This window comes from Misgurnus anguillicaudatus, chromosome 4 (genome assembly GCF_027580225.2).
Source record: "Misgurnus anguillicaudatus chromosome 4, ASM2758022v2, whole genome shotgun sequence".
Classification (NCBI taxonomy): Eukaryota; Metazoa; Chordata; class Actinopteri; order Cypriniformes; family Cobitidae; genus Misgurnus; species Misgurnus anguillicaudatus.
This window is the reverse complement of record NC_073340.2, coordinates 10616411-10628541: the sequence shown is the minus strand read 5'-3', so window position 1 is coordinate 10628541 and position 12131 is coordinate 10616411. Positions and strand designations below refer to the sequence as shown.

Here is a 12131-nt window from a genome sequence, read left to right as displayed (position 1 = left end):
CAAAAAACAATGCTACACTGATATACACTCATTTAAAGCCTGTAATGTGCGAATAAAATGATTAATTTAATGTTTGTGCATGCTGTCACTATCCAGTCAATAATATTCAGTGGCGCGCAGTCATCCGATGCACTAGGTGGCGCTATCATGTTTATTTATTCCTCTGCTACTGACGACAAAACGCAGAGAAATCACCCAGCACTGTAACACACGTGGAAACTGGTGTGATAAATACTTTTTAAGGTAGGCGAATTTATGTACTTTTTTCAACAGAAAGACTTAAAGCGACACGTTTTATTTTTAATGGGGATAACTTCAATCGGTGCTGTTACGTCCAGATCATATACATATGCGATTGCGTTGTAGTTAAACGTGTTTGTTTTCTAGCATCCCAAATCAAGCTAATGATTCATTTTAATGTCATTTACCTTCATGCTCTCTCTTATATTTCACGTTATTGTGATTCTCGGTCAATCTCGTGCTTGTGTCATATTTCATTCCAATGAATTTGTTAATACCGTAACGTTAAATCTTATCAACATTAGCTGCATAGTAAAATTATTTTACCCATCTGTCGTAATGAAACTATTAAAATATCTTTACATATATAAGAACATACCAAATATATATATATCTATATTGTAATGCTGTAGGAATTACTGTTAATACAAAGTGATTTCTCTTAAAGGGGACATATCATGAAAATCTGAGTTTTAGTAGTTTAAGTGCTATAATTGGGTCCCCAGTGCTTCTATCAACCTAGAAAATGTGACAAAGATAAACCCAGTAACTTAGTTATGGTAAACCATTCTCTGCAAGCATGTGAAAAAATAGGTCATTAAAATGTGGCTCTCCTTGTGATGTCAGAAGGGGATAGTAATGCCCCTTTATCTACTAAAGTGTCAATTTTATCATGCTATAATAAATTATCTATATGCTATTTTGCGCTAAAACTTCACATATGTACTTTGGGGAAACCAAAGATTTATTTGACATCTTAAAAAAGAAATGTCTCCTTTAAAGGCCATCAATGTACATAGTATTCCAGGGGTAAATAGAAGATGAAAGCACAGAAAAGAGAGATGTGTAAAGTATTTCTGCAATGTTGTGTATATTATAATTTTATTTGAAATACTTTATTATGCTCGTTTCTAGATGACATCTTTAGCACATCAGTTGAAGCGGCTGGCATTGCCTCAAAATGACGCGAATCTGTTCAACCGAAGAGAGGTCGCCTCTGTACTCTTTGAACCTAAAGATGCTGCCAGCATGGACAGAAGCACCTTCTATGCACTGGGTGAGCATCCTGTCAAACCATGATTTGTGTATATTTCCTTTTATTATTGCTCTCTGCTTAATAATAAGGTTATTGCTTATGATAGATAGATGTATATGCACCTCTGCTTACTGAGTAATGTTCACATGCTATTAATGCAAGCAATGCGCCAATATACCTATTCAAACATATTTTAGCAGTCAGATTTGTAGCAAAAATCAAGCAGTAATAATCAGGTTTTTAAAATGATTTTTCCAGGATGCACAGGATTGGAGGAGATGATGGGAATTGATCAAGCGTTCAGTGAGTTTCAGGAGACTCTCTTCAGTCAGGCCTCTCTGACTTTAGAGCGCAGCGTTCAGTCCAAAGAGGTCAACAAGAAACTGGACACGAACATTTCTCTCTTTCTCACGCGGCTGTCACCTTACTTTCTGCTCAAGCCTGCTTTGAAGTGCATCGAATGGCTAGTACACAGGTAAACCCTCCGTCTGTATGAATTTTATGATGTGATTCATCTTATTTTTTACACCACAGCTTAAAAGCTGTGTAATTCACTTGCAGAGATAAGATGAATATGTGGTAAAATGATTGAAATAATCGATAATACAAATCTGTTGCTTGTAGATTTCACATTCACCTGTACAACCAGGACAGTCTGATCGCTTGTGCGTTGCCATATCACGAGACTAAAGTGTTTGTACGAGTGATTCAGCTTTTTAAATTAGAAGATCCAACCCACAGATGGCACTGGTTACATGGACTTCAGGTAAACTTTGATTTTATGCTTGCACCAATTCCTGATTTAATATAAAGAGATTTGTGATGGCCCCAGTGCTTTAAAGATAAAACATACATTTTTTGACGTTTAGACTGCAAACTAGTAAATGTTGTACATGTGTTATATTTGTAGAAGCCTGGTGTTCCTTTGGCTCGAGGAACTCTTCTCACACACTGTTATAAGGATTTAGGCTTCATGGATTTTATATGTACTATGGTCACAAAATCAGTCAAGGTAAGACACCTTTTTTCTTATGAAAGCATGCCTGTTTAATAATGTTGCACTGGATAATGCGTCATTGAATTGTGTTGTAGGCATACTCTGGATTTTTCCGCGATGGAAATTGTCCCCAGCTCAGAGTCATCTTCTCTTTTTATGCTTCTACCATCGTTGCTGCGCTTGATGCAGTTGAGAAGATAACGGATCCTATTATTGCCAAACTACTACCACATATACAACTGGTAATATGATATGATATAATGCGTGTGTGGTTGCATTTGAGAACCTGATGGTTTGTGCCAACAAAAGTGAAGTGAATATTCAAATCATGTTTTAAATGTTAATTTCAGTTAATTTTCCTGCAGCTTGTTAACCGAACATTAACCATTAACAGATAAGATTTTAATACTACATACAACTCAAATTGTGCTCGGCTGGTGAAAGAAAGATGACATGAAAGATGACAAACGTTTTGGATGACATGGGTAAAGAGGGGTTCAATGGTATTTCATGCATTCTGACTTATTAACACAGTTATAAAGTTGTTTCCTCATGCTAAACGTAGGCAAAGTGTCAAAAAAGCAGTTGGGCGTGTTACAGAGTATTTCTGTGCCGAATGCACTTCGCCAGGGTTCGTACAAGTTTCGGAATTTTTTTTTCGATTACGGGTCCAGCTGACGTTTCAGGGTTTTCTATATGTATCACTTCTTTATATGGGCACTTCCCCCGGAAAACCCCGCCCCGTCAATCAGCGGGAGACGCTAAACTTACAACATCACCATCAGCTTTGTTTAATTTCAAAACTCAACAATGGCATGAAAGAAGAAGTGTGTTTTTGGATGTAAGGAGAAGAAATCCAGCCTTATGGAAACAATGTATATAGTTTATTATTCAGGGTAGCAGAGGAGTTTTGCGTGTGTGTTTGATGCGCTGGGTGTTATTGAAAACTCCCAACCGGGTCATGAGTTGCATGTGGTATGTAAGACTTCTGTCTTATGTTGGAAATAGGCGCGTGCATATTATATAAATGACATGAACATGTAGTGAATCATAAGTTAAACAGTGTTGTATAGTGTTGCATGACTCGTACTGGCTCCGCCCGCGGTAGTAACTCCTCCTTCTTAATTTTTTTGTTTGTTATCAGAAAGATTCGGTAAAGCTAATCTTACTTTTATAAATCTGATTAAACTAAAGACTCTTCAGAGATATAAAGGATGTAATACTACTCCAGATTAACATCAGAAATGCAGAAACAGCGTGTGTTATGGGAGCTTTAAGTAATGGCTCATTAATTTGGTTTTATTTCACAAGTCTTTTGTGTGTTTTTATAACTAGGGGCTAAAATCTGAGCTGTTGGACTACAAGGCCGCAAGTTACATGATCGTGTGTCAGCTGGCAGTAAAGGTGGTGATGGAAGATCAGCTTGTGAACTCATTGACCGTTCAGTTGGGCAGGTCTTTAGGTCAAACACCACAGCTAGTGAAAGATGGTTTGAGCTCCATCATCATCCTCCTGCAAAACCAAAAAGAAGAAGTGGTTGGTCCAAAGTAAGTGTTCCGCATTACAAGGTCTAGGGATGCTGACCTTTTTTTTTTTTTTTAATACGTAATTATTTGTCTCTTTCTGTTAGGCTGTTTGGATATCTGTGTGCTGTCCCTACCTTGGTGTCCACCTTGCAGAGTATATCAACAGTCCATGACATCAGTCCACTGATGCGTTACCTGCTGCCACATCTCATCCACTCAGTCATTAACCAGGATGGTTAGTTTTTCTCCATATGATTTTAAATGGGTTAAAGCATAGAGTTAAAGGTCAATTTTTAAAAAAAAAAATCCAGATAATTTATTCACCATCATGTCGATCAAAATGTTGATGTCTTTCTTTGTTCAGTCGAGAGGAATTTTTTTTTTTTTTTTTGAGGAAAACATTCCAGGATTTTCTCACTTTAATGGACCCCAACACTTAACACTTAACTCAACACTTAACACTTAACTCAACACTTAACAGTTTTTTTCAACAGAGTTTCAAAGGACTTTAAACAATCTCAAACGAGGCATAAGGGTCTTATCTAGCAAAACGATAAAAATCAAGAAAAATAAAAATATGCACTTTTAAACCACAACTTGTCATCTATCTCCGGTCCTGTGAAGCGCCAACGCGACCTCACGTAATTGCGTAATGGTGTTGAAAGGTCAGGTGTTACATATATGAAACGCACATTTGTGGACCATTTTAAACAATAAACTTACACGAAGACATTAAATAGTATCATTCCACATCAACGTTGGAACGGTCCTCTTTTGTAAACACTGGGGCGTAGTTTCGCATTCGTCATCCGTGACCTCTTGACCTGATGACATATTGCGTGAGGTCGCGCTGGCGCATCACAGGACCGGAGATAGACGAGAAGTTGTGGTTTAAAAGTGCATTTTTTTTCTTGTCAAAAATGACAAATGTTTCGCTAGATAAGACCCTTATGCCTCATTTGGGATCGTTTGGAGTCTTTTAAAACTCTGTTTAAAAAAATGTTAAGTGTTGGGGTCCATTAAAGTCCATTAAAATGAGAAAAATCCTGGAATGTTTTCCTCAAAAAACATAATTTCTTCTTGACTGAACAAAGAAATACATCAACATTTTAGATGGTGAGTAAATTATCTGGATTTTTTTAAGAAAATAGACTAATCCTTTAAGCCAATAAACTGTATTTTACTATCTTATTGTGATAAATATCTAATAAGAAATGTAAATACATAGTTACCATTGATCTATTCGATTAGCAGTAGCACATGTCTCTTAAGACCATGATTAAATTGCATTATTGTTTTATTTCATTGTGTAGGTGAGCAGCAGAATAAAGATTCATCATGTAGTGTTGAGCATCACAGTTTATTAGAGTCAATCATCCAGAACCTTCAGTTGAGCAACCAACTCGAGAACAAAGTGGCCAGGTAAGAAAAACTGAATTTACCTTAAATCGTGACACTTTAAGAAAGACTTCATGAAACTTAAATCCTTTTTTTGTGGTTGCCTTTATCTACAGGCTTCTTTTGGATGAATATGTTGCCAGTGGCCGTGAGATGTCCTCTGATAAGATTTCAGCTTTGAATCAAAGGATGCGGTCTACTGTACAACTGTTTGAATCCAGGTAGATTTCCACAGCTATAGTTTGTCAAATATGATGTTGTTCAATTTGTAAAGTCTGTAAAATGCTATAGTTGAACATAGTGATGCACTAAAGTGAAAATTCTGGATGCATTTGGCAAAAAAACAGTGCTGTCAAAAGATTTATTGCAATTAATCACATGCAAAATAAGAGTTTGTTTTTGCATAATATATTTGTGTGTGTATTATGTCTAATTATAATGTATTTATAAATACACACAAACATGTAAAAATCTAAGAAAAATGATATTTATGTACATATTTTTTATTTATTTTATTTATTTTTTATCTAAATAAATATATACATTTAAAAAAATTAAATACATATATGCATGTACATGTGTATTTATATATCAGGGCTCCAGAATGCCACCAAATTTGAGAGTGTGCCACTGAATTTTACATCCAGTCGCACATGTGCGACCAGTAAATTTGACCTTTTTTGTGATGTGACACTGAATTTAAAACCGCACATTGTACGTTCTGCATCTATCATCCAAGTATTTATTAGTAATACAGTGTATTACTTAGTAGAAATGTGAATATTTGGTTAGCATGTTGATTTATGTATATGTGCCCCTGAATTTTCTGGTTGTGCCCCTAAAATTTTCAGTTGGGGGCCACTGTGCTCCTAGTAAAAAAAGTTAGTCTGGAGCCCTGTATATACAAAATAATTACACACAGTGTACACGCATGTAATATGCAAAAACTAGCTTTTATTTTGTATATGATTAATCGTGATTAATCTTTTGACAGCCCTACAAAAAAAAAAAAAAAGTTTCTGAATAATTAAAAAAAAAAATTTTGTCATTTAATGAATCTGAGTTGGATTACACAACAATGAAATGGTCCAACTTTTTTTTAAAAGTAATAGACCAAAATTAGATAAAAACATTCTTCATTTAGTTATATGCAACAGAATAAATTTAAAAGCATTTTATGTAAATATGTATATATTAATGCAATTCATTTGATCTAATATATATTTTAAATAAATTGTGAAAAAGGGTTAGTTCACCCAAAAATGAAAATTCTGTCATGATTTTCTAATCCTCATGTTGTTGTAAATCTGTATGAGTTTCTTTTTTTTTTTGATGAACACAAATTAAGATATTTTGAGAATGATGGTAATCACACAGCTGATTGTAACCATTGACTTCCATAGTAGGAAAAACAAATACGATTTAATGGGTACCATCAACTGTGTGCTTACTATCATTTATCAAAATATATCTTCTTTATCATTTATCACAATACTTCCTTAATATTTGTAATTTTATTCAATTTAATTAATTATTCATTTATTTTTGGGGAAACTATCCCTTTAAATTGTATTTTGTGTTTATCTTGTAGGTATCCATCTGCAATGGATGTGGTCCTGGAAAATCATGTTAAAAATGTATCATGTGACCAAGAAAAAATCTTGCTGCACCACTTTATCTCTCTTACTATGAGCTGTGGGAAATATCAGGTAGGCCGGTAGTCTGTGTCCTATCCATTGCTCATCTTTAGGATATTGCTCACAACACAAGCCATTAATCATTAAGGCATAATTTACAGACAGTCTGCCATTAATGCAAAAAAACATGTTAATAATACGTGCTTATTATTGTAGCAATTGCACATTACACCTGTTTCTATCTGCAGATCCTGGCAAAGTCGGACACATCTCTCATGCTCAGCTTAAACCACCCGTTACCCTCAGTGAGAAAAATGGCTGTCAACTACCTGAAAGAGATCTTCACCTCACAGCATGTGTGTATCTATATCTGTAATGTTTTAAATCTAAACGATGTGAACTGTTAATCTGTAAATCTGTACGCTATGTTGCAGAATGGTTTTGATGAAGCGTTTCTGAAGGATGTGTTAATGGAGAGAATAAAGGATGATGTGCCAGAGGTTGTGATGTCTGCCATTAAAGCAATAAAGGTCAGATAACACGTCTATGCATCAATTACTCACTGCATTGTGTTTTCACATGGCAAACTAAACTTTCAATTTTACTTATTTCTCTTAACATGTTGTTGTGGTTTCCTAACAGCTGCACATGGACCGTATGGATTCAGAGGAGATGGTTTCCAGTTTGATCGCACTTCTACAGCGCATCAAACCATCAGCTGATTGGTAAGTTGTACCTTGTTTTACTGGACCAACAGATGGGTGGAAAACACTGTCATTTGACAGCAAGTGTGTCATGTTATATTTCTAATGTGTTACGCATGGTGGGATTTGCGGGCGGGCGGGTGTCAGGGATTATCCCTGCCTCTGATTAATTATTTTGTATCCTCTGTGGTGAAAAAATGTATCCTCGCCATATAAACGGTCTACAATAAAGATAATTTAATAGTAAAAATGCTGCAACGCAATAGTGCAAACAACAGGAATGAAGTATTACTGTCAGCGCTGCCGCTTCTGTGACAACAGGTGACAGCGCTAGCCTAGCTTAGCACAAAGACTGGAAGTAAATGGCTCCAGCTGGCATGCTGATCCCAGTGAGTGACAAAATAATGGGAACGTTTTCCTATTTATATGTTGTGATTTGTATGGTCGCAGCGTGTACGGATGGCAGGGTCGTATGGGACACGGCCATCTTTTAACCGTATACATACTGGGAACTATATTCTCAGAAGGCGATTTGTCTGGGGGAACTGCAACGCATTCGTGTTCCGGAAAATGCGAGATCAAACGTGACTTAAGAAAAACAAATGCGGTAGTTCTTGCATGAGACATTATAAAAGCACTTGTACTGTTGCCATAGTTGTCCAAGTCGATATTCTTTCCCAATTTAAATATCAAACTTGTTTGTTAACTATTTACATTTTGGGCTCAGGGAGGCTCCAACGCCTCCAAAATCAACTGCGATAAAACACTAATCGGGTAATGCCCCCTTTCAATCGCAGATGGGGGAAATTGGGCTTAAAATCTTCATGTGTTTGGCCAGCCTTAATCAGTCTTGTTTTCTGCAGGTGTTCGGTGCTAAAAGAGGCTGTGCGAGTTCTCGATGACCCGCGAGTTGTTAAGGACAGCCCGGATCTGAAGGATCAGATTGTGTGGGAGTTTCTGCCTTTCCTAGTGGTGACGAATGCAGAGCCCGAATGTGTGGATCTACAACTGGCATCATGTGTCGCTAAAACCACTCTGATCTCCCAGCATCCTCTGACTGAAGGCTGGGCTGACGGTAACTACTGTTGATTTTAAAATTACTTTATTAGAAGAGTCATCAGAAAGAACATGATTGTATGTTTTGATAAGCCTACATTTTATATGAGCTATTTCTGAGGGAAACCAATATTGTTTGGTGGAACTTGATATTGTCCTATAGGATTTGACTATGTTATAGAAAGTAGGCTAGAAAATTGGTTATTTTTCCAACCCACCCACATGACCTTGTTTAGATCAGCAGAAAATACATTTTTTCAGAGGCTTTTCTTGAAAGCAGACATTTTTACTCTGATAATTTACTCACCCCCACGTCATCCAGGATGTTTATGTCTTTTTATCTTCAGTCGAAAAGAAAGTTTTTTTTTTTTTTTTTTTGAGAAAAATAATTCAGGATTTTTCGCCATTTAGTGGACCTCAATGGTTTGCAGTTTCAATGCCACTTCCAAGTGCTCCAAATGCCTAACTAGGGCTGTAACGATATATCGCGTGTCCCATTAAAAACACATGTCTAAAATTGATTCTGAATCGCAAGGCTGCGATTTTGTGTTTCATGCGCAGCTTGTGCGTGTACTATGGCGTTTTGTTCAGTAAGAAGTCCTTATCGATCTAAAATCATTATGAGTCGTTTATAACGTGCATTTAAAAAAGCAACACTCGTTAAATATTCAAAATGTTCTTTATTATCATGAAAATACATGAAACAATCTAAAGAACGGCGATTTAAATATTCTTCTAGACATTTCCTGGAATAGCGTTTGTAATGCTGCTTCTTCTGTGGAGTATATACTCTATATATATATAGAGAGTATATAAGCATTAATTAATTCTTGTTCATGTCAATACAGTAATTCATGGTAGTTAATGGTGCATTTACAGTTTCAACTTTGATTTAAAAAAATTATTAGTAAATGCTAAAATTAATATATTTAGAATTAATAAATAATTAATAAAAGATTCATTAAAGGTGGTGAAATTCATGTTTTCTTTTTAAATAGTGAGTTATTTAGCTGTTTCGCCTTAATCTGAAATGCCCTGCAAACTACAGCTACCTATATATGCCACAGGAGACTTCAATATGGAATTAATGGCAAAAAATCTCCCCTTAAAATGCTATTGGTCTCACCTACATTAAGTGTTAGTTAAAGGAATATGACTTGGCCTGAAAAACATTTCAGTCAAAAGAATTTTTTCACTTTAATCCATGCATTACGTATTACGTAATCATGTTGAAAGATCATGCATGACGTATGTGAAACTACCGCTTCAGTGTTTACAAGTGTGGAGAAACAACAACGTCTGAACGGTTCTCTATGAGAAATAATACAAATTAATGTCTTTGAGTCAGTTTATTGTTTAACTCTTTCCCCGCCAGCGTTTTTACAAAAAGTTGCCAGCCAGCGCCAGCATTTTTTATGATTTTTACAAAAGTTTAAAGCCTGCCAGAAAATGGTTCTTAAATATATAAACATAAAATATATCAAATGAAAGAACAGACACTCTGCTATCAAACCAAAAAAATTTCATCCTATCTTCATTTGTTCTCTTTTTATCACCTTTCAAATATGGGTAGGTTTCTTCAGAAATACCAAATAAGAGAGATATTTGCATTTTTGTGAAGGACTTTTGATGGAGATCAGATTCAGAGCGATCATCGGAACATACACAGAGTTTGAACTGTTTGCTCTTAGGGAATATTTCTGGGTTTTACAAGTTGGGTAAGAGCGCCACCAGTAGCGGAAATACGGATTGCGTAAAAACTCGTCATTGGCAGGGAAGAGTTTTTTCTTAATTGACAAGTTAACTCATCAATGGGGCAAAAGAGTTAAAATGGTCCGCAAGTGTGCGTTTCACATATGTGTTACGTGTGACCTTTCGACGTGATTACGTAATACATAAGGTCGTGCTGCCTCGCTAGTGCAAGATGAGAAGTTGTGGTTAAAAAGTACATATTTTTTATTTATTTGATCAAAATTACTGATTGTTTCTCTAGATAAGATCCTTATGCCTCGTTTAGAGCCCTTTGAAGCTGCATTGAAACTGTAAACCGTTGAGGTCCACTATATGGAAAAAATCCTGCAATGTTTTCCTAAAAAAAGTCCTAATTTCTTCTTGACATAAACATCTTGGATAACATGGGGGTGAGTAAATTATCAGGATTTTTTTTTTTATGAAAGTGAAGTAATCCTTCAACATGCTAATGAATTTTGCACAAAGAAACCAGGAATGTTTACAAGGAAAGTATGTGTTGGGTGAATTTTAATATCACGTTGACTTTGTGTTTATTTGTAGTGCTGAATGTTATTCTGGATGAAACCTCACAATCAGATGTGCTGGAGGTGGCCAACCAAATGCTGACAACAACTCTTATCAAGAATCTGGCCAACATGGATCACACGACAAAACGCAACACTGTAAGAATCACACCACCTGTGAAACCTGAAAACCAGCAGTGTCAAAAAACTGCTCTAGTTAATTTCATTTAAATGATACATGAATTGAGAAATACATCTTTGACATATTAAAAGCTCCCTAAACACTTCAGAGTCAGATTTTGTCTCAGTATGACATCATGATGTGACCAAAGACTGGCTCTGCAGAAGATCAACGCAATCTCTAGATCCCTTCCTCTTTAACTCCGCCCCCTAATTTGCACTTGTAATAAGAGTTGAGATCTAAACACAGGGTTACTTGATGCCTCCAAGGATTCAAGATATTATGTAGCGTCTTTGCATTGCCTTCCATGTGAAGTATTGTCTGTATGTTGCAGCTGGAAAGTGTGTGTAACGTCCTGGGACGTCAACGCGGTGGCGTTCGAGGTAAAGCAGTGTTTGTTGTGTTGAGTTACACACTTCTTCAGAGTCTGGAGTCTATGAGTGAGAGTCAACATCTTCACACAGCTCAAAGTGTCTATAAACTCCTGGAGCCTTCACTCATTCGGCTCTACGGAATCAAGTCTGACCAGGTCCGAGCACAAATATTATTATTTGATAACTATATACAGATACAGAGATTTTTACAACAATCTTATTTTTTGTGTTAGGTTTATGATGAGGGTATGGATATGTCTGTGCCGGTGTGTGTCGGGCTAGGTGGGTTTCTGCAGAAGATGAATTCTGGTTTCAAAGCAGAGGGAGAACATAGCCTTCTTCTTCTCTCACTCCTGCGACTATTCATCAATGCCCTCAAATGCCCCGACTCGACATTTAAAGGTACAGGACTGCGTCAACTTTAGATCTGTTTAAAGCAAAGGTTCACCATTCTTATAAAGCAAAACCAGTAGTAAGTGCTTAGTAGCATGATGACATGCTTAACAATGTTGTGTGTTTCAGGTGAGTCCTGGTGGAACTCAGAGAAGATGGACACTAATACTTGCTGTTACCTGGGCCTCCTGTGTCGTCTGTTTAATGTGGTGATATCAGGGGCCAGTCAAGAATCCCTGGCCCCCTGCTTCAGGGGCTTGATGCAGCCTATTCTACAGGTGATAAAAATAATGTCACATGACAACAAGGGCTTTGTGACAGACTTACTAAAACT

At 36.4% G+C, this 12131-nt stretch overlaps 1 protein-coding gene across 1 annotated transcript in view; it reads left to right on the top strand.

Moving 5' to 3' along the window:
• Positions 1–95: 95 nt before the first annotated feature.
• Positions 96–12131, top strand: part of heatr1 (HEAT repeat containing 1) — a 35459-nt gene continuing 23423 nt past the window's right edge. The window contains exons 1-19 of the mRNA XM_055175326.2: positions 96–243; positions 1156–1297; positions 1535–1751; positions 1901–2042; positions 2187–2288; positions 2369–2515; positions 3609–3820; positions 3904–4034; positions 5113–5221; positions 5314–5418; positions 6789–6906; positions 7083–7190; positions 7269–7364; positions 7477–7559; positions 8402–8613; positions 10887–11008; positions 11365–11559; positions 11638–11806; positions 11927–12075. Of these exons, the coding sequence (XP_055031301.2) occupies positions 1156–1297; positions 1535–1751; positions 1901–2042; positions 2187–2288; positions 2369–2515; positions 3609–3820; positions 3904–4034; positions 5113–5221; positions 5314–5418; positions 6789–6906; positions 7083–7190; positions 7269–7364; positions 7477–7559; positions 8402–8613; positions 10887–11008; positions 11365–11559; positions 11638–11806; positions 11927–12075 (2559 nt within the window). The 5' untranslated portion in view covers positions 96–243. The remainder of the gene's footprint in view (positions 244–1155; positions 1298–1534; positions 1752–1900; positions 2043–2186; positions 2289–2368; positions 2516–3608; positions 3821–3903; positions 4035–5112; positions 5222–5313; positions 5419–6788; positions 6907–7082; positions 7191–7268; positions 7365–7476; positions 7560–8401; positions 8614–10886; positions 11009–11364; positions 11560–11637; positions 11807–11926; positions 12076–12131) is intronic.